The sequence below is a fragment of the Sciurus vulgaris genome, assembly GCF_902686455.1.
Source record: "Sciurus vulgaris genome assembly, chromosome: 12".
In the NCBI taxonomy this organism is placed as follows: Eukaryota; Metazoa; Chordata; class Mammalia; order Rodentia; family Sciuridae; genus Sciurus; species Sciurus vulgaris.
Window position 1 is genome coordinate 78851772 of NC_136473.1, and position 24801 is coordinate 78876572.

General features: G+C 53.2%; 1 protein-coding gene across 18 annotated transcripts in view; it reads right to left on the reverse strand.

Moving 5' to 3' along the window:
- NFASC (neurofascin) overlaps nt 1-24801 on the reverse strand; it is a 173151-nt gene that overhangs the window by 27346 nt on the left and 121004 nt on the right. For 9 of the 18 annotated variants that reach the window (XM_079107345.1, XM_079107341.1, XM_079107343.1 and 6 more), the window contains 18 exons: nt 24580-24691; nt 23983-24167; nt 22494-22625; nt 19772-19915; nt 19080-19191; nt 18549-18715; nt 17975-18122; nt 16682-16806; nt 15786-15830; nt 14443-14544; nt 13760-13957; nt 12653-12723; nt 11048-11270; nt 9100-9215; nt 6685-6889; nt 5539-5661; nt 4178-4351; nt 1808-1822 (listed from right to left, as the gene is read on the reverse strand). In XM_079107345.1, the coding sequence (XP_078963471.1) occupies nt 1808-1822; nt 4178-4351; nt 5539-5661; nt 6685-6889; nt 9100-9215; nt 11048-11270; nt 12653-12723; nt 13760-13957; nt 14443-14544; nt 15786-15830; nt 16682-16806; nt 17975-18122; nt 18549-18715; nt 19080-19191; nt 19772-19915; nt 22494-22625; nt 23983-24167; nt 24580-24691 (2397 nt within the window). The remainder of the gene's footprint in view (nt 1-1807; nt 1823-4177; nt 4352-5538; nt 5662-6684; nt 6890-9099; nt 9216-11047; nt 11271-12652; nt 12724-13759; nt 13958-14442; nt 14545-15785; nt 15831-16681; nt 16807-17974; nt 18123-18548; nt 18716-19079; nt 19192-19771; nt 19916-22493; nt 22626-23982; nt 24168-24579; nt 24692-24801) is intronic. The other 9 variants (XM_079107346.1, XM_079107344.1, XM_079107342.1 and 6 more) reach the window with 5 other exon arrangements.

The window sequence follows — 24801 nt, forward strand, 5'->3', positions numbered from 1 at the left end:
GAAAAGTGCCCAGGTTTGGAGAGGATGAGAGGGAAGAGGGTGGTGGGCCGGACGCCGGGCCCACATAAAAATTTAGAACCTGAGCTCTATTGCTTGGCACCTACTGATTGTGCAGAAGGTTCTTATGTATGTGAGGCTGAGAACATTTGATATCAGCATATCACATTTGCAAAGAAGTGCAATCTGCCTCCACCACCACGTCACGTGGCAACCAGGGCCTAGGAAACACACTTGATTGACGGACAGAGACCCTGAACTCATTCTGCATAATGTAGTGTGTTTGGGTCTTTTCTAAACAGAAGTAAGAAGCTGGGGTGTTGGAAAGGATACCACTCAGCCCCTTCACAACTGCCACTCACAAGAGGGCAGCTTGGACTGGTACAGATGTCCATTGACCAAGGCAGACTCCCTGCTGCTGGACCCACCTGCCTTGGGTCCAGGGTGCCAGAACTGGGGAGGTGGATAGGGAGCAGCTTGACCAATGAGCTTCGAGCTGACTGGCCCGGCCTCCCTGCTGCCTTGAGCACCTGCTATAATAGTCACAGAAGAGATTCACATATGGACTTGAATCAGAAAGCCAGGGTACCCTCCAGTGTGGCCATGGTGGCTCTGTCAGTCCTTGGACACCCTCTCTGTTTTGCATGCTAGCAGAGGTGCCCAGACCCTGTGGGGAGGCCCTGAGCCCCAGCTGGCCAGGTTACCGGGGGAAGGGGTGGTGGAAAGGACTGGAGGAGGGGAGGGATGATGGCTGGTTGGTCACCACCCACAGATCTGGCTGGCAAAATATACGCAAACTGAAGGAAGCAGGGTGTGCAACAGAAATAGAACCAACCTAGAAGGAGGGTGGGGGACAAGTGAAGGAAAGTGGGAAGGAAATCAAATCAGGCAAGGTGACATCCTCTTTATAAGCCTAGCCTCAGATTCCTTGCCTGGGTCTCTGCTCTCTCCAGCCGCCTAGAGTTCCACCTGGTACAAATCAGGTTCAGAGGAGGGCCAGGAAAGGAACCCCGTGTCCCCTTCCTAGTTCCTCCAGCTTGGGGACAGGCCTCCTGTGGTGAAGAGCCCTGTGATGGTCCTCAAACCCATGACATGAGGACCAAAGGAGGAGCCTGGTTAGCAGGTCAGCTACTGAGCCGGGACCTGCTGGCCAGCTCCTGGTTTCTGCTGTAGTCTTACCTCCCGGACCCCAGAGTGGAGGTTGTTCTTACTGCTAAAGCCTTTGAGAAGGTTGGTTTTTGAGGGGTGATCAGCCCCCGGTGTCCACTAGATTCCAGGTCCTGGAGCACCTGGCCCTATATCCAAGGACATGCTCCCTTGTTCTCACTGACCAGACCCACGGTAGCTGTCAGAACTGGTGCTGGGTCCCCCATGCAGCATGCAAGACCGGCATGCACAGCATGCTCACTCTTTCAGGGGATGGTGGCCTGACCAGGAGCCAGGAGCCAGCTGCCCCCATTCCTGCTGCCTTCTAGGGTCACCTCTGCGCTCTGAGATGTCAAGTCTAGGGCAAGGGCTCAGGTGGTTATGGGAGGTAATCACTCAGCTTCAGAGAAGACTGCAGCTTAGAGGGCAGGCCAGGAGCCTGCATGGGCCCCTGCTTTTCCAGGAAGTGAACTGCAACAGGAAGTGAAGGGGAAACATGGCGCTCTCCCCTGGCCTGTGCTCCTTTAAGTCTGGCTTCCCCACCACTGAAAGGGCGAGTCTGCAGCATGCTTTCAGCCTCTTCCTCCTGCTCTGCCCTAGCTGGGCTGGGCTCTGCCTGCGCTGCCCCATGTCATGCCCGTTACCTCGGCTGCTGGTACGGTACCTGCGGTTGGAGTAGCTTCAGACACAGCACCCAAGATGGCCAGAGAGAGGGAGAGAGGATGAGAGAGGGAAGAGAAAACAGAGCACAGGTGAAACCACAGGCCAAGCAAGCAGAGAAGTCTGGTTCATACCTGACCCAGAAGGCGTGGCCAGGCACTGGCTGCTGCCTGGAGGGTGCCAACTGGCATTTGGGGGTCATGGTCAACCCCATCGGAGTCAGGCATGTTCCTGCCTCCCCACCTTGGTCTTGGAGACCTTTCTAATACACTGTTTCTACTTCTGTTCAAGGACTAGTCATCCAAGAGGTGGCAGCAGAGATAGTCCATCCAGAATACTATGTCCCCAGCTCTTTCTCTAAGGGTGCATTCTGCTCTGCCTGGGACACTAAGATGCCAGGAATTGAGGGCAGAAAGTATAGGTGGTGCAGGCAGGCACCAACCCCTGGCAAAAGCACGGTTCCTATATTTTCTCAGGAAGATGTTGAATAGCATTGGTGTAGACAGGAGTTGGGGAGCATATTTGGATGATCACCCCCACCACTCCACTTCAATCTTCCAAAGCACAGGAAGGACTGAAGGACTGGAGTCCCTGTCCTGGAATTTTGCTGCCCTAATTCTTTCCCACCAGTATTTTATGAAATTAGAAACCCAAGCATGAACTGAGAGTCCTAAAACAAATCCCTGAATTTTCTGCAAATCTCCAAGTTGAGAAGAAAGTCTCTCTTTGTTCTCTTGTCCCTTGGGGTTGCAGAGCGTTCCCTGAAGCTGGACAATGGGGTTTTGTTTGCTGCCCTGTGTAGAGATGGGGGTGTGAATAGGGGAGCAGCCCTCCGTATAGCTCCAAACAACTGTGGAGAAAGTGCATTATGTTCTGGCCTTTGGTAATAGGCTACAAACGTCACTTACCTTAAGTCCCCAGCCTAGAAGACTTCCTGAGTGCTTGGGGTTTAGAAAAATACCTGGGGGTGGGGTGTCATTATGTGACTCACTCCTGATGTAAAGACCAGAGAGGCTGCCAATTCTCTTTCAGCTTCCATCCAGTCCCTCTCTCCCTGCCTCAGCAGAGGCTTGCTGGCCAGTGAGGGACACAGGGCTGTTGATGCAGCTACCCAGGATGCCTGGGTGGGGCAGTAGAGGCAGTAGGGCATGGCAACCCCAGCAGAAAGTATGATGGTCTCCTGGGACAGGGGAGGGGAGGGACTCAGCAGATCCCACCCAGCGTCAGGTTATGGGACCTGAGCCTTCTGGGGACAGCACTAGACATGACAGCTTGTCAGCCCCAGGGTACCTACTCACTTCACCTCTTCTTTGGAGTCTCCCCTTGCAGATGAATCCCCTCCTTTGCTCGGCCACTGCCTCCTTTTGTTTAGATACACAATCAGATTTTATTGTGCATGTCTCTAGACAGTGTGGATTTCCTGTTACCTTTGTACCCCTTGTTTTTGGTGCAGTCTGGCATGGCACATTATGGGTGTTCATGAAATGATGGTTGCACTGACAACTGTGCCTCTGGAGAGGTACCTTTTTCCCCGGGGCCTGCTAACACCCAGGCTTTATGCCCTCTGGCATCCCTGGGCGGTTCCCACTCTAGCTGGTATGTGTGCGGGTGAGCCTGGAGCCCCCTCTAGTGGAGTCCTGAGGCAGTTGCAGTTCAGGAGGGGATGCTTTGCACCAGGACCCAGGAACTGAGCTCACCTGTTCTTTTTTTTTTTTTTTTTTTTTGATGCTAGGATTGAACCCAGGGCCTTGTGCTTACGAGGCAAGCACTCTACCAACTGAGCTATCTCCCAATCCCTCATCTGTTCTTTGTGAAGCTGGTGTGGGACAGGGTGCTTCCCATCTCCCCCTCCTCTCTGCAGTCAGACATCTTATCCAGCTCAGGCTGCACGGAGGGGCCATATTCCCTGCTCTACCCACGACTGGGCAACCAGCTTCAATCCTGGTGCTTTCCCCTTGGAAAGGAAGGTCTGTCCCAGAGTTTTCCTGGGACACTCCCTGCAATAATCCTTCCTCTCTCAGTAGGTGATCAGTTTCACTATTCTTTGGAGTTCATTAGCATATTTATTTGCGACAGGCCTCCCCTCTACCCTTATTCCTCTACAAAGATGAAAGATGGTGGATGTTCAGTAGCTGAGCAAGTCAAGGCAAAGGGGGGCCCAGGTCTGACTGCAAGTCTAAGGAGATCAGAGTTTTCCAGATATAGCACCAGACCTCTCTCAGCGTGTAAGAAAGGTTGTCTCCTATTGGGGGCTTGAGGACTTGCAGCCTCACTTTCTTTCAGTCTTGAAAGGCCAGGCACTGCTCTCAGTGTTTCTCCAGTCATGTGATTTAGCTGGGGCCTTTCACCCCAAGGACTGCCACCACAGACCTACCTTCATTCGGGGGTGCTGGAGACTCTTCTGTGACTGCTTCCCCGGAGCCCACCTGCGTCCTGGCACTGAGGGTAAAGCGGTAGCGTGACACAGGGTCTGTTCTCTGCATGGAGAACTTGGTCTGATTGGGAGAGAAGTTTTCCACCATCTGCTTTCCTACTTTGGTTCCGTTAACTGAGGAGAGAGAGGTAGTGGAATGGAAATTTAGCAATGTTTACTGTGATGGATTACGTAATCTGCACTTATAAGAACATGGTCCTAATTTTCTGGAAAGGGAACTGGTGGCTCCTGCCTGGTGACCTTCAAAGCATGGTTTAAAGGCAGAGAGGTAGGCAGAACTCCCGCCCAGCTCCTTGACTACACCCAGTGCTTCTTTACTCACCTCGCTGTCTCTAGCTTGCTGCAAAGGCACGTGACTGATTCTGGAAGATTCAGTTTATAATTCCAAGAGGCAGCACAAACCTCTTGAGTTCCTTACTTCTGTTTAAACAGAGCTGGGCCCAATTCACCAGGGCTTCTAATTGTTCCTACCTCCTTTATGAAAGGCGTGTTCGATACACCTCAAGGTCAGGTCCAGAGAGGGATTTGGAACAGCACCCAAGCACACAGCTGGCTATTGCAATTGCTAACGACACAACACCCTGCCCTTCGTGTGTTTCCCAGGGAGGAACAGCATCACCTGCACTAGAAGCTTCCCGACTTTCAAGTGTGATGACACTGCTGATCTGCATGGTGACGCTGAACCACGAGGTGAGGTGAGGTGAGGTCTTCCTGATGGGGCCCTGATTTGAGTTACTCCAATCACTTGGCTGCTCACTTATGGCCACCTTACTTTTTTATTTTTAAAATATTTTTAGTTGCAGATGAACTCAATACCTTTATTTTATTTATTTATTTTTAAGTGGTGCTGAGGATTGTACCCAGGGCTCCATATGTACAAGGCAAGGGCTCCACCACTGAGCCACGACCCCAGCCCCTGGCCACCTTATCTTAAATGACACCTTCTTACCATGTCTCCAGGGGGTCTGTGGACTGTCTGTCCCACTGAATGGCAGCTTACTGGGTAAGGAACTTGCTCTCTTAGAGCTGTAGGTGATGGGCACAAGATTCCCAAGGGCTGGGGTTGTTTCCCTCATTAAGACCAGAGTTCCCTTCGCCTCAGCTGTCAGAGATGTGCGAGGAGAGAGGGCCAGGGTTCCTCCTGCCTCCTGTAGTCTCTTGTGGAACTTTCTTCTCGGTCCCTCCATCCCTCTAAAGGGCCTCTGTACTCACAGTCTTTCTATCTCAATTCCTTAGGAAAAGTGGTAAGAATGGATTCGGACTCCTGGATTATCACAGGGAAAGAGAGGGGCAGGACGTACAGGCCACGTATTTGAGGGTGTATCCAGTCAGGATCCCATTGGGGTGTTCCGGATGATCCCACTCCAGGTTGATTGTCTCCAGGTTGGGCTGCCGGACTCGAAAACGCCTGGGGGCGCTGGGTACTTGGGGAAGGAGGAGAGAGGGGGGGAGATAAGGGCAGGGGGGAGGGAGGATGAGGAAAACAAAAACAAAGCACAAGTATGAAGGCATTGACCTTGGGCAGCCAGGTGGGGTGCTAGAGGAACCTCAGGGGCCAGGGCCCACTGCCCCATCCAGGATCCTTTTGCCCAGGGGTGAGGACGAGCACGTCTCCACTCCGTGGTTGAAAGGGGGAGTGTTTTTGTGTAGCAACAACCCTGGATTTCAGCACACATTAGGCTCCAATTCTGCAGAGATACCAAACCAGGCAGAGCTGTGCCCAGGCAGGGAGCCACTGCAGCTGTTCTGTAGGAAGGGTGCAGTTCCTGGTCCTCAGCCCGGGGGCCAGGCTTTGACCCAAGAACGCTGGGTTCATGGGTGAGGAGAAAGAAACCCAGGATGCAACACCTGGGAAGGCTGGGAGTCACGGGCAGAGGCGGGTGATGAGAACCAAACCGAGGCAGATGGACAGGAAACAAGAGGGAAGAACAAAGGAGAAGAGAAAGGAGGGGCAGGAGAAGAAAGATGGGGACTAAGAAGAAGGCAAAGCAAAGGCAAAGTGGAAAAGAGGCCTGGCCGGAACAGAGAAGAGCCAGAACCTCACAGGCCGTCTGCTGCCCTGGGATGGGCAGGAGGGAGGGGCTGCCCCTTGGCCTCCACCGGCAGGGCCTCCACACACAGGCCGGCTCTCAGCACTGACGGTGACCGTCTTAGGTGCTGGTGAGCATGTAGTCCAGGGGCGGGATGCTCCTGCTCCTGCCTGGGGAGGTGGCGGGACAGCCCAGGCCCGCACAGTGCCCTTGGTTCGGTCTGCAGAGCCCATCTGGAGCCGCGTCAGTTGACCACGTCAGAGCAGGCCGCCTCCGTGATGCAGTCATCGGCTCCTGGAGGCCACGCAGAAGTCACCCTGTGCCGTCCTGGGTGGAGTGGTGCTGGAGCTGCTCTGGGCCCTCTGGTGTGTGCTGACCCTGTTCTGCTCACCCCGAAGAGTGGTGGGTCAGACCTACCTCCTTCCGGGGTAGTGAACTCCTTGGTTTCGCTGCGGGGCCCGTCGCCTCTCCCATTGACCACAACCATCTCCAGCTTGTAGTTACTGTAGGGGAAGAGGCGGGACACCACACCCCGGGGGCGGTCTCCAGGGAAGCTGGCTTGCTGTCTCTTCTGAGACACCCACAGGTTCTTCAGCAAGCTGCTCTCCCGCCAGTAGTAGGCCTTCGGGACAGAGGTGGGCAGGTGAGGGCTCAGGCCTCAGAGCCAGGTTAGTGGTTAGTGCGGTGGTAGTGACTGGTCTTCCCTTTGCTTGCTACAGGCTCCAAGTCCCACAGGGCCTCATCAGTTCCACACAGGCCTGGGGAAGCAACCTGAGAGTCCCCACTCATTGGCCACCAGTGAATATGAATTTATGTTGAACAAGAAACAGCTGTTTGACTCAATTTCTGAGCCAGGCCACCTCTTTGGGGGAAATGGATGAATTGGCCAAATGTACATCTGAGCTGCCCCACTCTGAGATTTATTTCCAACTTGGTAACGTGTTGCTCAAAGAATCCATGCCAGAACCACAACAGGAGCTGGGGGTCCAGGCATGGGAGGTTCTGCTCTGTGCTTGAAGACCGCATCACCTTGACTTAGATTAGTAAAGTTTAGGTGGCAGCAGACAGGAACCGACAAAGAGCAGGTGTCCCCTGGAAATCTGAATGTGAGCAGAGGACGATTTAATCCTTTGAAGTCAAATGGTTCCTTTCGTATTGTTTGAAGGCTTTAGAGGTGAGACAGACACACGTCCGAGAGACAGTCGCAGGTCCGAGTCAGTGGGGTGTGGGGTTGCAGAGCTTGGGTGGGACAGGATGGCTGTGGGAGGTGGCAGTGTTGTAGGGTGCAGCGGAGGAGGTCTGATTAGCAGCAGGTAAGAAGGCACAGGCCAGGCTGTCACAGCAGTGTCACCCAGGCTGCCCACAGCACAGTAAGGAGGAAATCCAGACTTAGGGGGACCTGCTGGGAGCTTTAGCCAGATAAAGATTCAGCAGGAAGGTTGAGGGTGCAGGCGATGGTCAGGGAGGAGCTCACTCTCCTCTACAAGTCATCTTGCCTTCCTTCCCAACCTTCCAAATTCATCTCCTAAGAAGGGACTGACCCCTTCTGCCTGTCCCCAACTGTCAACCAGCCAACTCTTGAGGACCTCTGTGGTCACAGAACCAGTGTTAACCTGTGATTACAGCCTCCCCCAGTTCCTGGGCAGCTTCAAAACAGTGCTGACCCCTGGGGGACAGCCTCGCACACCCGGGTTTTCTCTCCCTTCTCCCCGTCTCAGCCCACCCTGTCTGTCAAAGACAGAAGACAGGGTGAAACCTGCTCACAGCTGGGACCACCAAGAGAGGCCAGGAGCCTTGGTCACCCACATGCTGGATAATCCAGAGTTGGCTACGACAACAGGGAGGGCACTTGCACCCTTTCGGTGACTTTGCCTGTTAGTTGTGGCTTTCCAAAACCAGACTGGGTAAGGCAGGGGGCCACTGGGAGGGGAGGGGTGTAGCTCAGCGGTGCCTCAAAACTGTACGCGAAGATACCTGTGTCCACTCACACACAGGTGACAAGAACAGGTGCTGCGCATGTCAATCTTGACCTGCCATCCTCCATGGGACATTTTGCTGAGCAGAATTTCTCAGCATATCTTTTGCAAGACACATCGGTATATGTATACAGTCATGAGCCGCCCAATGAGGTCAGAAGGACCTCACGTGTGACGAAGGACCTCACGTGTGATGATGGCCCCTTGAGATTATGATGGAGCTGAAATGGTACCATCACCTAGTGATGCTGTAGCTGTCGCAGCTCCGTCTCCCAACACGCCACTCACATGTCTGTGGGTTGCTGTTGTCAAATGAATCTACTGCCAGCCAGGCACATCAAAGTGCAGTGCATGCTGCTCGGTAAGGAGGCTGTCCCTGGTTTATGCACTTACGACGCCAGCCTTTTGGTCATTATTTTATACTTCTAATTCTTCCATTTATAAAGAAAAAGAGTCGATTGTACGACTGCAGGCTGCATTACACTGGCAACACCCGTTCATACAGGTGGCACTTTCTGCGCTTCTTTGTTGCACTGAGAGGCCATTCTGAGTGGCTGACCTATACCATCCGGGTTTGTGCAAGTACTCTACGACGCTGGCACAGTGACAAGATCACCTAACGACACCTTTCTTACAACATATCCTGTTGTCAAGTGACATATGACTGTATATATATATATATATATATATTTTTTTTTTTTTCCTGTATGTATTTTTGAGCAGCTCATCTTGAATCAATTTAGATCCAAGAGACATCCCTAGAAGCCCCTTCCAAATACCCTACGCCCCGCATCTGCTACGCCCTTGCCCTGGTTATTGGGCGGGTGTTAGTGGGGTCGGGAGCCGGCTTCCTCACTCGGTACTCCCTGAGCTGGCCCTGGACCGTGTCGGAGTAGACGCGGTTCCACTGAAGACTGATGGCTGTGCTGTTCAGGACTCGGATTTTAACTTCTGTGGGTGCAGCCCTGGGATCTGCAATATGTTGGGACAGAGAGCAGGTTATACAGGCAGGGCTGGCCTTGGACTCTAGGTCTGGATGCTGAGTACTCCAGGAGGGCCAGGGTTATGGCTCCTCCATCAGACTACACTTGGAGGAGCAGGAGAAGGCTCAGGACCAAAGGCTCAGACCGCCTGGGAGGGACTCTGCCTCTGTGTCTCGAGGACAACTATTTGTGAGGCTCTTGCGCTGGCTCATCTGCCCCTCTGTTCCATTCTCCACCTTGCCTCACCTGCTCTGTGGCCTGACAGGCCATGCTTTCTGGAACTTATCAGCTGAGCTTCCTTGTTCTTGGGCTTCTGGATGGGTTTGGCCAATGGAAGGTGCCAACACAAGGTCTCAGGGCAGGAGGAAAGGGAGGGTGGCTTCCTCTTTGCTGGGCTGCAGATCTGCAGCACTGCACTCTTCTACCCAAGGCAGTAGCTCCTAAGGGTGGGGTCTTTGAGGGTCATGATGACTCACTCATTCCCTGTCCCATTGAGGCTCAGAGTGGCAAAATGTCTTCCTGACGTTGCTAGTCTTCAAGGAAGTTCATGTACCTTGCCGTTTGCCCCTAAGTGTGTCCCTCATAATCAAAAGTCCCTTTGGAGCGTGCATCTGTTTTCTGCCAGCAGGAAATGTTGCCGCAGACTGCAGGTGACCTAACCTCAGTCCCAAAGGGAGTCTGATCCTGCAACCCCTTGGAAACGCAGGGCTGCTCCCTCCCCCATAATGGCTCTTGCCCCTCTGTTCTCTGTTCTGCTACACAAACAAGTCTGCCCCGCCCCCTGTAATCCACCAGAGCACAGGCCCTACTGTAGACGAGGAAATTGTGTGGCATCCTATGAAGTCCATGACCAGAAGCTGCCCGGTTCATACTTACCAACCAGCAGTCCCCACTGGACTCCTGTCTGGAAGTGCCTGCCACCCTCTGCTGATCTCCAGTGGGTCTGATCCATGATGACCTCTAGGGCTCAGCCCTCCTTCTCTCCACTGTAGGGTTAGAGGATCACTGGCCCTGCTCTGGGCCCAGCATCGCCCCATCTGGGTCCACTTGTCCTCAACACTCTCCTTCCTCCTTCCTTCAGCTTACTCCATTCCACCATTTTGCTCTCAGATCAGATATCCACCAAACTGTACGAGCCAGGAGGAGACTCCACCAATCCCCTGCTTTGCTCAGGAGCTGGCAGGACTAATGTGCTGGGTACAGAGAGGCACCAACCTCTGGGCAGCCAGGCACACTTCTACATACATGTCTAGGATCTTGATGTGCCCAGCGCCAGCTCCAAAGAACTCTTATTGATGCTCAATTCCAAGGGCTGGGAGTAGCACTGGGAAGGCTGGCAGGTGGCTGGCCTGAAACACTCCAGTCTGGGGCTCTGGGGCTTCCCCAGCTCTCAAGGCCTAGTCTACCTGTGGGGAGAATCTGGCCCATGGCCTGCCTCCTTGGAGGTGTTCACCTCAGTTCTTTGGGATAGTTCTCGAGTCTTTCCTGGTGCCTGCACAGCTTGTCAGTACAGCAGCGTGGCTGAGGATCTGGAGACCTAAGTTCTATTTTTAAGCCTGACATTTGCTATCATATTCTGCTGGCTCTTTCTCTAGAGCCTTAGTTTTCACATCTGGAATAAGTGAGGACATGCTGTAATCTCAACTCATGTTTGATGGTAATATTTCCACTGATGTCATTGGGTGCCTGTGTGCTCAAACCATTGCAGAATTTTTCTCTTTCCTGAGAACCAGCTGCCCTCCCACGACCTATGTTCCTGGCATCAAGTGGGCCTGGCCAGGAGGGTCCTTCTGGGGAGGGGATAGGGGGGCAGGTACTCACAATCTTCTCCGGAGTACCCGATGACAGTGTCGGGCTCGGGGGCCTTCCCAAAGTCATTTTCGGCCTGGACTCGGATCTCATAGGGCACATAGACAGGGGTCTGCCCCACCACATAGCGGGAGCCCCACACTGTGACGTTGTTCCATGTCTCTCGAGTCTCCCTCCGCCGCCACTTGACAATGTAGCGCAGATTGGGACCAAAGGCAGAGGTGGCATTCATGGGCTGTGCAGGGAGAGAAAGATAGGCAGGCAGGGTGGAGAGGGTGTAGGTGAGAAGCCAGGTCCCCTCCTGAGCCAAGCATCCTTCCTGGGTCTGGTCAGGAGAGAGCATGCCCCTTCCTGTCCAGAGTTCCTCCAGAAACTGGAGTCCTAGAAACTCTGCAGCATGTAGATTTTCTATGACAAAATCCTTGCCTGAGACTCAGTCACTCTGACTCTGAGAGTCACCACATTTGCAGGCACAAAGGAAGTGAGAGATTTATTTTCAACAAAAGTCTTCCTGGGACAGAAGCAGCAAGAAAACAAAAGACAAACAGTAACAGGATCTCCAGAGTGAGAAAGGAACACATGTGGGTGGGTTTAACCATGCATGCCTCCTGCCCATGAACTTGAAATTACAAAACTGACTAGTTCCACCAAATCCATGTGTCCATCTTGTCCTTCTCAACAGATAAGAGTTTAAAAATGGGTGGCATCCTTTTCTTTATTCTCTAAGGACCTGGTCCAGGAATCAGGAACCTGCCATGCAGAGGTGGAGTCCAGGAGTCCTGAACCTGGGCCCAGCCTAGAGCTGCCGCTGCTGGGGACAAGCCCTCAGGGAGACAGGGATGATCACTATTCCCAGCCCAGGATCACCCTATTTACATTACACAGGGCAGAAGCTCAGAGATGCTATTTCAGTGGCTGCGTCTGCACCTCCCAGTCTGGGAAAAGGTTTTAATAAAAGTCATTTCGAGATCACATATCCCAATTTGGGGGTTTAGAAAATGCAGGCAGTGAGCCAAGATGAAGATGGGACTTGACCATCGTGACCCAGGGGTGGGAGGCTCTTGGAGCCTAGAAGAGGGCTTAGCACACTGCACCTCAGGTGCTATCTCTCCTGCACTTCCAACCCACTGCTAGGACTCAGAACACATCAGCTGTCGATGCTGGGGTTTCACCTAGTCTAACTTGAGTCCCTCTTTTTTTATTTTTTTCTGGGGGTGTGGTGGTGGTGCTGGGGATTGAACCCAGGGCCTTGGGCATGCAAGGCAAGCACTCTACCAATTGAGCTATATCCCCAGCCCTGAGTCCCTCCTTCTTCAGAAGAAATCCATTTTAGCTTGCTGACATTCTCTATGATTTTTCCTGGACTGGTGGCCTACAGGACTTGGTCACCTCTGCTCCTGACTCTGCTCCGAAATCTTGCTCCCAGACCCTTGTCCCGTTTGGTGTCTGGATGCTCAACTCGGAGAGGAGCTTGGTTTCTTGGAGAAGATAGAGCTGCCGACACCAGCTCTATCTTCTGAACCACACTCTGGTCTCAGGTATAGAGAGGGGGCTGCCAGCTGCACACTATCAGGTGAGTCGGCCCATTAAGGACAGGGGGCTGGGAGGGGGTCTTACCGTCCAGGTGATTTCCATGTTGTTCTTTCTGGTCCCTTCTCCCTTTACATCACTGGGGTTGGACTCAGGAGCTGGAACCAAACAGACACAGAGTTCAAGTCTAATTTGTTGCCTTACCAGGGCTGGGTAGGCCACCCGCCTCCCTCCCACCTGACTCCCCTTTTTGGTTCTGGTTTTTCTCAGCATCTGTATACACTGAACTCACTCTGTCTTTTTCTTGTGCATGATATGCCTTCCTAGCTAAAATTTAAATTCCTAAAGCAGAGCTATTTCTTTTCAATTTAATCCCTTATCAGACTGCAATTAGCATAAGGCTTTCCATACTGCAGGTGGTCAATAAGCCAATTCAATGCGGATTATCCCGTTCATGGATTATCCACTAAATATGTTTCACACCAGACTGGTTTATCCCCAGCGTTTAACATTTTGAGGGGAGCATCTCCAACCTCTATGAGCTGGTGAGATTTCAGAAATCTAAACATTATCCAAGTGCATTAGGAAAAAAAAAATCGGATCTAACAGAGCGTTGTATATTTATGCTGCATATCTTTTCCATAGCTCTCCAGTTTTGAGTAGATGATCAAGAATCACTAATATTAATGATAATAAATAATAAAAAGAGCACTTAATATTCACCATGTGCTTACAACATGCCAGGTATCATGGTAAGCACCTGACAAGCATTTTCTTTGTTCTTTTTTTTGGGGGGTACTGGGGATTTAACCCAGGGGTGCTTAACCACTGAGCCTCATTCCAACCCTTTTTTGCATTTTATTTAGAGACAGGGTCTCACTGAGCTGCTTAGGGCCTCACTAAGTTGCTGAGGCTGGCTTTGAACTCGCAATCCTCCTGCCTCAGGTTCCTGAGGCTGGGATTACCGGTGTGGGCCACCAGGATGGTCCTGACATACATGTTCAAATGGAGTCCTCACAATAGCCCCAGGAGACAGGCATTACCATTATTATTCTGTTTCACAGATAAGGAAGGAGCCTCGGAGAGATTAAGTAACTCACCCAAGTTCACTGGAAAAGGGGGGCATGGGGGGAGCTCAGTTTGAATTTAGGGCACCTGGTCCTGGGCCTTTTGGGGGAGCCCTCAAGTACTCACGTGCTCCACTGGTTCGGTAGCGCTCAGATGGGAGGCTGGGGTGGCTACTCCCAACCTCATTCACAGCAATGACCCGGAACTGGTAGTTGACATATGGGGACAGTTGGAGGACAGCTGAGTTGACACTGCCTGGGAACTTGGAATGGTCATGCCAGACCCCTGGTTGGAACTGGTCCTCTTCAAACTGGACAACATAGTCTGAGTGGGAAAGGAGGGTAGAGCCATTTCAGGAGCTGAGTTAGCAATGTCCTCCTCTCTGGCTTCCATTAATCTTTATCATCTCCCGAGTGGATGGTGGTACATGGAGACTCCTTCCCAAGTCATGGAAGGGAGCCAGGGCACATGTCAAGGGGCAGAGTGGGGACCAGGCAGGGAAGGCTCTTGGTTCAAGGCTGTTACCAGCCCTCTTTTCTTTCTTTCTTTTTATTTATTTATTTATTTTTGTTTTTGGTGAGGTACTAGTGTTTGAACCCAAGGCCTCACACACACTAGGCCAGCACTCTTTCACAGAGCTACACTCCCAGCCCTTTATTTTATTTCGAGACATGGTCTTGCTAAATTGCCCGATCTGGCCTCAAGCTTGTGATCCTTCTGCCCTGGTCTCCCACGTAGCTTCCTGACAGCATGCACCGCGCCTGGCGACGGTTCTTTTCTGGCTGTGGAGCACAGGGCCCTGGGCTGACCTGTGATGGGGCTGTTGTTATCATCCCCCGGGATCCAGGTCAGCCTCACACTCCTCTCGGCCAGGTCCGTAAGCTCCAGGTCCCGGGGTCGGTCTGGCCGTCCTGGCAGCAGAGGGAGAAGACACCACGCGGGACCCCTGAGTGAGAGCCAGCCCCTCCTTGTAGGGGTCCCAGCCCTGGACAGGTCCCTGATGGACTTAGGGTCTCGACAACCAATGGGATCCAATTTCACAGCCCTGGAGGGCCAGCATGGGGACCATCCCATTTCCTCCGGGGGCCAAAGAAGAACAAAGAGGAGATTTCAAGTTCTAACCCCCCCAAATATCAAAGGATGTGGAGCAAGGACATCAAGAGGATCATGCAGGAGACAGAGAGAACCAGGACCCACCCATCCCGTTTCTACAGACATTCTCGGAGAAGGCTGTCCTTCTCACCCAGCCTCGGAGGCCACATTTAGAGAAGCTGATGAGGAAGTGCAGGGTCTGTCTCTTTTTCTCACAATAATTGTCTTCTGCTCTGTGTACCAGGGCTCTGGGAGACCAGAGCCCAGGAGGGATGAGCTGGGCAGGGTACGCAGGTTAGGGAAGGGAGGAGGAAACAAAGAAAGAGGACCGGGCCAGCGAGGACATGGGGACTTGCTCTAGAAGTTTCAGTGATATGTGTGGGATACAGGAGTCCAACAGGCTTCCAGATAGGACGCGGGCAGCACCTTTCTGAGGCTCCACTCTCCCTGGGGTTGCTTTAATGGGATGAGCACCATCTTGCCTGGGGATAAAGCCATCTGGCCACTGACTGGTGGGAGCAGGCAAATTTTTTTCCACCCTTCTTAGCTCCCTGAGCCAGCATTTGCCATATTTTGGCTGGTTACAGGAAGACCCTGGAAGGTGCATCACGTGAGCCCACACTAGTGTGCGTGTGTGTGTGTGTGTGTGTGTGTGTGTGTGTGTGTGTACATGTGTGCAGACTGTGAGTGGATATTCAGTGCAGGTGTGAGTAGCTTGCCAAATGCTGGGCCTGCAGGCAGCAGCAGGTTTTCCTGACCTGGCTTTAAACGCTTCTGAGACCAAGCTGCACCCTGAAGGAGAGGTGGTGTGGCCAGAGGTAAAACTGGTGGCCAAGGGCTTTGGAGCTCAGCTTGAAAGGGAGTCCAGAGTGGGGCTGGGACAGCAGCTCATGGAGGTAGGGGACGTGGGCACTGAAAGGAGGTCACATGTGAAGGGTCGCGTGGAGGGTTGCCCAGGACCCCCAGCAGCGATCCTTTCCTGAGGCACCCTCTGCTTCCTAGACTCTATTCCCAGGCCTAGAAAGGGCACTGTCAAGGGCCCGTGATTAGTAAGAATTACCTTTGGGCAGGGCAGCCAAACGGTTAGTTGGAGTGGCCTGATCAGCTGCAAAGGTAAGACGAGTTAACCAGGTTAGCAGGTTATCAGGGTTAAAGGTGTTTGGAAGGATGGGAATAGGCAGCAGAGGCTGGATCAGCTGCCCCTGGGCTGGGTTGTTCTAGGCATGTCTTCCCCATCCCATTATGGAGGGACCTCACCCTCATCGAGGTCAACTGTGTCTCCTTCCCACTCCAGTCCCATTGATGTGTCAACACCCACCATCACCAGCCACCGTGTTTATCCACTGTGGGACAGGAGTGTACCATGGTTACGGCAGTAGGGTGTCCAAAAAAAAGGACAGAGGTGACGAGGGGCTGGCAGAGATTTGCTTCCTTGGAAGGAAGAGGCCTCTTGCCCATGGCTTATGATGGTTTAAGATTTACAGTCCAGTCCAGACACAAGGACAAGAAGAGATGGCACCACCTTGCTGAGTGCGTAGCATGCTCTGAAATGCCACCAAAACCCAGGGCAGCATGGGGGTGGGGAAGGCTAGCAGAGGTTACTGAAGGGCAAACACAAAACCCAGCCTGACTTCAGTGCTGGGTTGTTTCAGTGCACTTGGTGGTGTGGAGTCAGCTGCAAGAGGTGACCAGGATCCTGATGAGAAGCCCCCTCTGTCACCCCAGCACCCAGCCCTTGGGGTTCAGGGGAGTTAGTGGTCCCACTCAGGAGAGTGGAGCTCCGAACTGTCCAGCACAGAGGGTTCTCAAGGTAGCAGCTTCCTAACCCTGAGACCAGAAGGTGAGACACCACGCCAGCCACTGGTGCTGCCCACAGGACTGCTGGGTCACTGCTTCTCTGGCTGCTGGGGAGCAGGGAGGAGGGGCCATCGGTGCCGGAGCAGTGGCAGCATTTACCCAGCACGGTGAGGTAGGCCTTGGCCAGGTCTTGGTCCAGCTCGGTGCTGGCGACACATGTGTAACTGCCCTGGTCCCGCTCTGCCACACCAAAGATGGTCAGGGAGTCGTCTTCCTTCTTCATCCTGCAAAGGTACAGCACAGAGGCTGGGAGGAGAGCAGGGTGGGGTGTGGGTGCCACCACCGCTCTTTTCCTGCTGGGGGATGAGAAGGAAGGAAGAGGGGAGCCACGGTTCTCCCAGGGGACATGGGGCTCCTCCTTGATGCACTGAGAGAGGCAAGGTCTCCGGGGTTGGGGGGAACGCTTATGGGTGGAGCTCAAGTGGTGGTGTCCACGGCCCTCAAAGTCCAAGCCTGGCCTGTCCACACCAGGGCTGTCCCTGTGCTGCACAGCCCTCCAGCATCGGGGCAGCCTTAGGCCCCTGAAGACTCACAGGCATCCTCCTCTTCTTGGAGCTTTGTCTTCAGCACAGACCTGTCTCCTTTGCACCCAGGCTCCAGGAGGCCTCTCCCCACCACCCTGCTCCTCTGAACTGCCCCCGCAAAGGGAGGAGGTTTGCAGAGCAGGACAGGGTTGGAAAGCTGCCGGCACCCACTGAGTGCAGAACACCTGGGCCCACAGGCAGGGCGCAGCCCTGAAAAGTCAGACATGGCTGGAGACCTGAGGCACCTATGCCTTACCTTAGGGCCCGGCACAGCCTGTACCCTGGACAGAAGAGGGACAGCAAAGTGAGCCCTGGGGAGCAGGTGTGGATCTGCAATCCTCAACGCTGGCTGCACATCAGGAACCCCCCTGGGGACCTCTGAACACTATCAGTGCTGAGACATACTCCTGCACCCATGAAATCAGAATCTGGGAAGGGGAGGGGAGGGGTGGGGCGGGGAGATAGCAAAAGCATCCAGGAAGAAAAAGAGCTCCAAACTGCCACTCATTGCGACGGCCATGGTGGGCTGCGGCCGGCACTGCCCTCTACTGGACAACAGGGGCACTGCAAACAGGGCTGAAAGGTTGGAGGCTGGGATTCAGCAGAGGAAGAAGAGACGGGGAAAAGGAGAAGGAACAGGAGTGAGGAAGAGTAGAAATGAAGAAGGTGGAAGGGAGAGAAAAGAGGAGAGAGCCGCAGGGAGCTGATGGGAGAGGAAGAAGCGTGTGGGGGCGGGGTCTCCCTCACGGGCACGGAGTCACCAAAGCCATCTCCCCCTCCTCAGTAGCTCCTTGGTGACGAGCATGACATTAAGCAAGAGAAGACAACTCTAACTAGCAGCAGGAGGAGAGAAGGGAGGAACAGAAACCTGTTTCCAATATAGAGCGGCTCATCGTCCTTCAGCCACGAGACAGTGAGCTTCAGGGAGGGGTCGTGCTTCACGCGACACTCCAGCTGCACCGTGGTGCCCCTCTTGGCAACCTGGTCCTCAGGCATCCGGTAGATCCTGGTGGGATCTGTGGAGAGGTCCAGGGAGCTCGCGGTTGGCCGGTCCTCGGCCCCTACCCCCATGTGGACACATCGTGTGGCGTGCTTGACCTTGAGGCTTTGGATAAGCCACCAAAGTGGTGGGAAAAGTCTGCACTTGGAGGAATGGAGGGGAGGTCTGGTGTGGGTAATCAAACATAGAAAATAATCCCCCAAATCCTTCTGGCTCAGGAATACAGGAATGGAGTTTCTGGTGGTTGCAGGGAGCCGGTGTGAACAGCAGGCTTCCTGTCCTCATTCCCTTTGGACCAGGCTGAAATAAGCTGACTCAGTTGTCAGTGCCTGGGTCAGCTGGAAGTCCAGGGGAGCCGTGCAGAGGTGTGCCGAGGAGCCCATGTGGGTAACGTGAGCACAGCTTTCCTGCACCCCGCAACTCCTCCCTACTAACTCTTTACCTTTGACCTCCAGGCGGACTTGATTTTCTGCTTTGCCCAGGATGTTAGTGGCCACACAGGTGTAGATGCCTTGGTCCTCTTTGCGGATCATCTTAATTTCCAGACTGCCATTCTCATAGACATGGTAATTGCCACCATCCAGGTTGCTTCCTTGCCCATTCTTAAACCTCACAACAGAGCAGCGGAACAGAGCATACTGAGAAAGGACCGCCAAGGGAGCAGGGCGGCGACCAACTGAGAGATGATGGTAGCAGTAGGAGGCCAGGCTAGAGTCTGGACCTAAAGACTTGCACAGTCTGCCTCCCACTCAGACTCAGCCAGGCAGCCCTGAATCTCTCAATCCCTCTCTGGGCCTTGGGCTCCTTCTCTGTAAAAGGGGGTTGACCCAGACCAGACGAGGTGCCGTGTTCCTCCCAGCTTTGACCCTTTAAGTTTCCCGGGTTTTGCTGACTATCTGGTGTGGGCAGAGGTGGGGACTCAGAACAGTGAGACAGATGGCCTCTGCTGAAGACCTGGTCTCCTGGGACTTACCATCGCAGTGTGGGAATGGGAGATCCAAAGAATGGGCAATCCAGCCGTGTCCGGTTGTAAAGGATCACCCTAATGAACTGGTTCCGGGGTGAGAGCATCCGAGGTGGGACATCTGAAATCCCAGAGAACCGATCTTGGGTACAGAGTCTCACTCTTCCTCTCCTTCCTTGGTCTTAGCGCTACGTGCCTTCTCCTTACAGCAGCTTTTGAGGAGCCTACCCACCTTCCCCCATCAACATTTCCTCCTTCTAGAGGCTCCTAGAAGCCTCAGAGGATAGGTGAGGAGGGAGTAAGATAATTACATCGGCCACCCTACATCTACCCTAGTCCAGTTCTGCCAGGCTTCCCTGAGTTATCCAGGAGGCTCTGCAGCTGCCCCTGTGCGGCCTTGAGGCACCTGGTCACTCCCCGTGTGCACTGCCCTCTTCCTACTGGGGGTTCAGCAAACATACTCCAAACCACTTCCCACCCGAGACCCAAGGAGAACTCACAGAGTCAACATGGACATGCTGAGGACAGGAGACAGACCCGCCCTCAGGGTAGCGAGGGAATCAGCCCCGACTTCTCCGATGCATTCGCTGTGCTCACCCAGCTCCACGGAGCGTGTGCTTCCCCCACCCCACCACCCTCCTGGACATGACCAAGCCCCAGGGAGATTCCACTGCAGGCGAAGAGAGGTGGGGACAGCTTACCCAGCACACTGACGAAGGCGTTGGCCAGCAGGTAGCCATGTTCATTGGAGGTGTTGCACTGGTACACAGCCCTGCTGCTGATCTGGGTGTCTCGGAAGATGATGGTGTCACCCGCCACCTCGCGGTTTGGGTTGGGTGGTGCCGCTACAGATAAGAAAGATGCTCCTTGTGAGACTTGGAGCTGGGTGGAGCAACGGGCATTGGGTTCTGGCTAGGGCTCCTGAGCATTACTGGGGTGCCACGGAAGAGGCAGCCCTCGTGGGACTCAGAAGATACGGCTTCTGGCCTCACCATGGTTGAGCTGTGTGACCTTGGCCTTCCTACAGATGCTTCTCAATCCGTCCAGTGGGAATTCGCAGCCCTGCTCAACCCAAATAACTGCTGGGCAGGTGTGGTTGAGAACATAAGCTTTGGACACAGAAATCCACTCCATCACCCACCAGCACACCGCAACCCTTTTGTCCTGTTTTGGTCTGCAGTATGGAAATAACACACTGCCTCGCAGGATTTTTGTGAAGGTAGCCTGAGACTCAGACGTGTATAAAATGAGTAGCAGAGTTCCAGCAGTACTGGTTACTATTATCGTTATTGTCATTTAAATTCAATGCTTATATGCTTAGGTACGTTTTAAAAAGGATAAAGCAATTCCCAAAAGGACGGGAACTACCATCTTCCCCTCCCCTAAGCAGAGGCTTCTCCAAACAGGCACAAAGTGAAACCCATCAGCAAACTGAAAGTCTTTATGTTTGACAATGTTCCCGCGTCTTCCCAGACATAGCACATTCCAAGCCTCTGGATTCTGCTGGCTTGGGGTGCAGAGAGCGGAGGCTGGGGAGTAGCCATAGTCTTGAGCCTATTCACACATGGCTCTGGGGCCTGGGAAATTAACAATTCTTTCTGGGCCTCATTTCCCTCACTCCTAATGAGTAAGCATTACTCCCATCGTTCCCCTACTAAAAGGAAGAATAAGATAAAAAAAGAATGATAATGAACTATAAAAACGAAAGTTTTCTAGAAATGAAAATAATGGTCATTTATCTCTCTCTCGCTCTCTCGCTCTCTCGCTCTCTCGCTGTCTCTGGGACTGGGAAACCCAGATCCTTACACGTGCTAGGTAAGCACTGAGCTATATCCCCAGCCCCCTCTAAAATTTCATATTGAGATAGGGCCTTGCTAGGTTGCCCAGGTTGGCTTTGAACTTTCGATCCTCCTGCCTCAGCCTCCCGAGTAGCTGGGATTACACGCGTACATCACTGTGCCCAGCCACTTTTCTCATCTTTAACCACTAAAGCTTTCTGGACTAGGGAGCAGATGGCTTGGCTTGCAGAGTTCATGAGCTCACTCAGGACCACGGAGACCTACAAGGAAAGCAGGCAGAGGAGGCTGCAGGAGTCTGTCTGTCCTAGGGCGCCACTCCACAGACGGCGAGTCTGGGCCCAGAACTGGGGAATCAGCAGAAGGTAAATCAAGACACGGTCAGCATCCCTGTCAGCCAGTCCCAGCCCCACTCAGCAAACAGGCACCAGGGGAAGCCATGCCAGAACCCTAATGCCTCCTTGCAGGCAATTCTCAGGAAACCAACTCTCCTGCCAGTCACTCCTCTTGCTCCTCAAAGAAGGTGACAGGTGACCTTTTCAGGGCAATCCTGGGCTGCATTTATTTAACAGTGCTGTGAAACTTAGTGCCACTGCCTGTCTTGCCCCCAAGTGCTATGAGGACAGAGAGAACCACAGGGGGCATGCTGTGTCCATCTTGACTTCTTGGGGATGACCACCACTGGCTGGTGCAGGGGCAGCCGCCACATGGCAACCCACTGCTTCCCGGCTTACTAGCCAAGCGCTCTTCCACATTCCCTGCACCACCAGAGCCTCGATCCCTCATCTTTAATATGTGAGATGGAAGTGGTAACGGCGCAGCACCTAGCACAGTGCCTGGCACGCGATGAATGTCTACAGGATGCAGCTCACTTGCCCACCTGGCCCCTCTGCCTCTCCCCTGCTTCTGTCAGCAGCTGCTCCTGAGTCAGATTCAGAGCTCTTGGCCCCACCTGGTTTCTATCACTGCCTCTGTTTCCTCTGACTCCTTACAGAAAGCAATGACTGGATATTTTTAAAAAGTAAAAGCAACTGAAGAGACTATAATGTGCAAATTTGACCAAGATGACCAGCTGGAAGGGGCTCTGGAGATATGGCTTTCACCCATCTCATTGGGACTAGAACTTCCCAAAGTTCGTGCCTACTCCTGTCATGGGGGACATTTTCCCTCATACACAACATAATTGTTCACATTTTCACATACTCTGTCTCTTATTGTGCCCTTATCAAAGAGTGGGACTTGATTAATGAATGACAAGGGCTTATTGGGCTTTCCTCTATGTTCCAAGCCCTGGATGTCACTCACAGCCAAACTTTCAGAGATGAAGCCACAGTGCCCAAACCCTCACTGGGGCTCTGAAGTGAATATGGGGCAGAATGCAAAGATTTAAGACAAACCTATGAAATCCCCTAAACATGGGGAATAATCGTGAGGCTCCCGTTCGCTCTTGTGAACAGATGAGGCAGGTTTCCTGCCTCTTGAGATGTCCAGACAGACTGCAGGGACAGCCAATGGGCTACTCTTTCCCTCCACTTCTAGTGCATCCAGGCTGGCCTGCAGGGAGAGGGCTCTGGAGCCTCTGACAGGACAGACAGGAGCACAGGGTGGGCAGCAGCAGGCTACTTACATTGCAAAGGCTCTCCGTTCACCATCCACTGGACAGTGGGTTTGGGGTTCCCATTGGCTCGACACACCAGCCTCCCATCCTCGCCAGGAGCCAGGATCAGGTTCTTGGGTTCATCCAGCCAGTAGGGAGCAGCTGGAAGACAAGGCAGGCACAGGCAGGGGCATTAGATGGCAAGGAGCTTGAAGGAGACACGAGGTGGGCTCCCTGAAGGAAGGCAGGAACCAGGAGCCAGAGGCCCAGCTCTCTGGCCACAACGCCTGCCCCAGGGCTTGTTCTCACTGCAATGGCTGGGTCCAGCCTGCATGTGGCTGGCTTGGCTGCACCAATGCCAATTTATCTATTAGAGTTCACAGAATAGTAGTTCTAAACTGGGGCTACTCATTAGAATCCCTGGAGGACTTTTAAAAATCCATCAGGGCATCCTAATGGATGATCAGATTCCTCAGGGGAGGTCCGAGTGGCCAATGCTTTTAGAGGTCACAAGTATTTATGATGTGCACCCAAGAGTTCGCTCCACTGTCCTGGGTTGGTCCCTCTGGATTTCTGTTGTTGCAAGATCAGACCATTTAGGAAAGGCCCTATGTTCTTTTAGGCACTGAACTTTGGTTACAGCAGTTCTTAGTAGGTGGCCACCACTTTCAATAGTTTGGACAATTTTGAGAATGAGTGCATGTGTGGATTTTTATGAGAGAGAGGATCTTTGAATTAGATTCTCAAAGATCTCCCCCGACCCAATGCTAACAACCTCCTAGTCTGTTTGTGGGGCTGAAGCCAGGGTCATGAGATCCACTAACTGTGTGCTAAGAAATGTCTTGTTCTCTGGCCTCTGATTTCATCATTCCAAGCATCCACGCAGCCCCAGGCTGACTCCTGCAGCCCATCATGCATGGCTAAGCTCCCTGAAGACAGGGGGTCTACTGCCTGCAATACCTCAGGCCGGCCATCTCTGTTTTTAGGAGAGGGAAATGATTTAAAAAAAATAATAATAATCTTGACTACAGTGACTCCCCATTCTTAAAAAGAAGCACAGCGTTATGCACAGATACAGACAAGCACAGGGCTAAGACGACACATCACAAACGGGAATGCAAAACAAAAGAAAGAAAAGGCTCTGGGAATGATCCAATGGGCCATGGAGGAAAGTCACCTGCTGAGGGAGCCCTGGCACCAGGGAGAGTTGGGTGATGGTCCAGGTGGATCCCCTTCCCTCAACCCCCACTGCACATGCGTGCACACACACATGCATGTGCTCACATGCACACGCACGTACACACACACACACACACACACACACACACACACACACACAAGCATCGTGCTTGCCCCAGGGAATGGCAACTCCTGTGGCAGGTCATGAATGCCACTAACCAGTGCACTGAAGGTTCCCCCTCACTCTGCCCTTGCCCCTCGCAACCACCCTCAGAGGGAAGGGTGGTCATGGTGTTCAGGGTTGGCAAAATAATCATAATGAGAAATACACACAACGTACCCTTCACTCTCACCGAGATCGTGTGCCGGATGCTGCCCATCTTGTTGGAGGCCAGGCAGAAATACTCCCCAGAGTCTTCCTCGGACACATTGGTGATACGCAGAGCCTTGTTAAAGTTCTCAAACTTGGCCTTGTCAGATGGGAGGTCCCCACCTTTCTTGTACCATGCAATGTCCGGTGTTGGGCTAGTAAAGGAAGCAAGCAGGAAACAAAGAAATTGTCACCAAACATGACCCTTGCCTTCTAGAGAGTGTGGGACACATGGTGTCCTAAAAGTGCATCTGGGCCCAGGATGGTGCATGCCCCCTAAGAGCTGATCCTTCCCATCCAGAGGAGGATGTAAAGTCCTGAGAGCCCAAGGGACTTGGCTGAAATCTTAAAGCACATGTAGGATGCCTAACCATCTCCTTCTCTTCTTCTCTGAAACAGAGATGGCAGAATGAATGGAGATGTCTATGATCTGACAAGCCCTGCTCACTGTCCCCACCTTTGCTGTACTACTGGCATCTCCTTCAAAGAGGCAAGAGGAGAACATAGACAGACTCTCATCCCCTCCACCTGACGGGTGGCTGGAAGCGGGGTGCCAAGTGTACGTACACCCCAGAAGCGATGCACTCCAGCAGGAGGTCCATGCCGCGGAGCACCATCTGACTGCTCGAGGTACCCTGGGGATACATGAAGCTGGGTGTTCTCTCTGCAACTCCTCGGGCTGAAACGGGACAGAACAAGCTCCCATGAGCCTTCTGCCCAGAGAGTTGACCCAGGTAGGCCAAAGCTGTTGGGCTAGAGAGAAATATCACCACGCCCCCTGCTGGACCC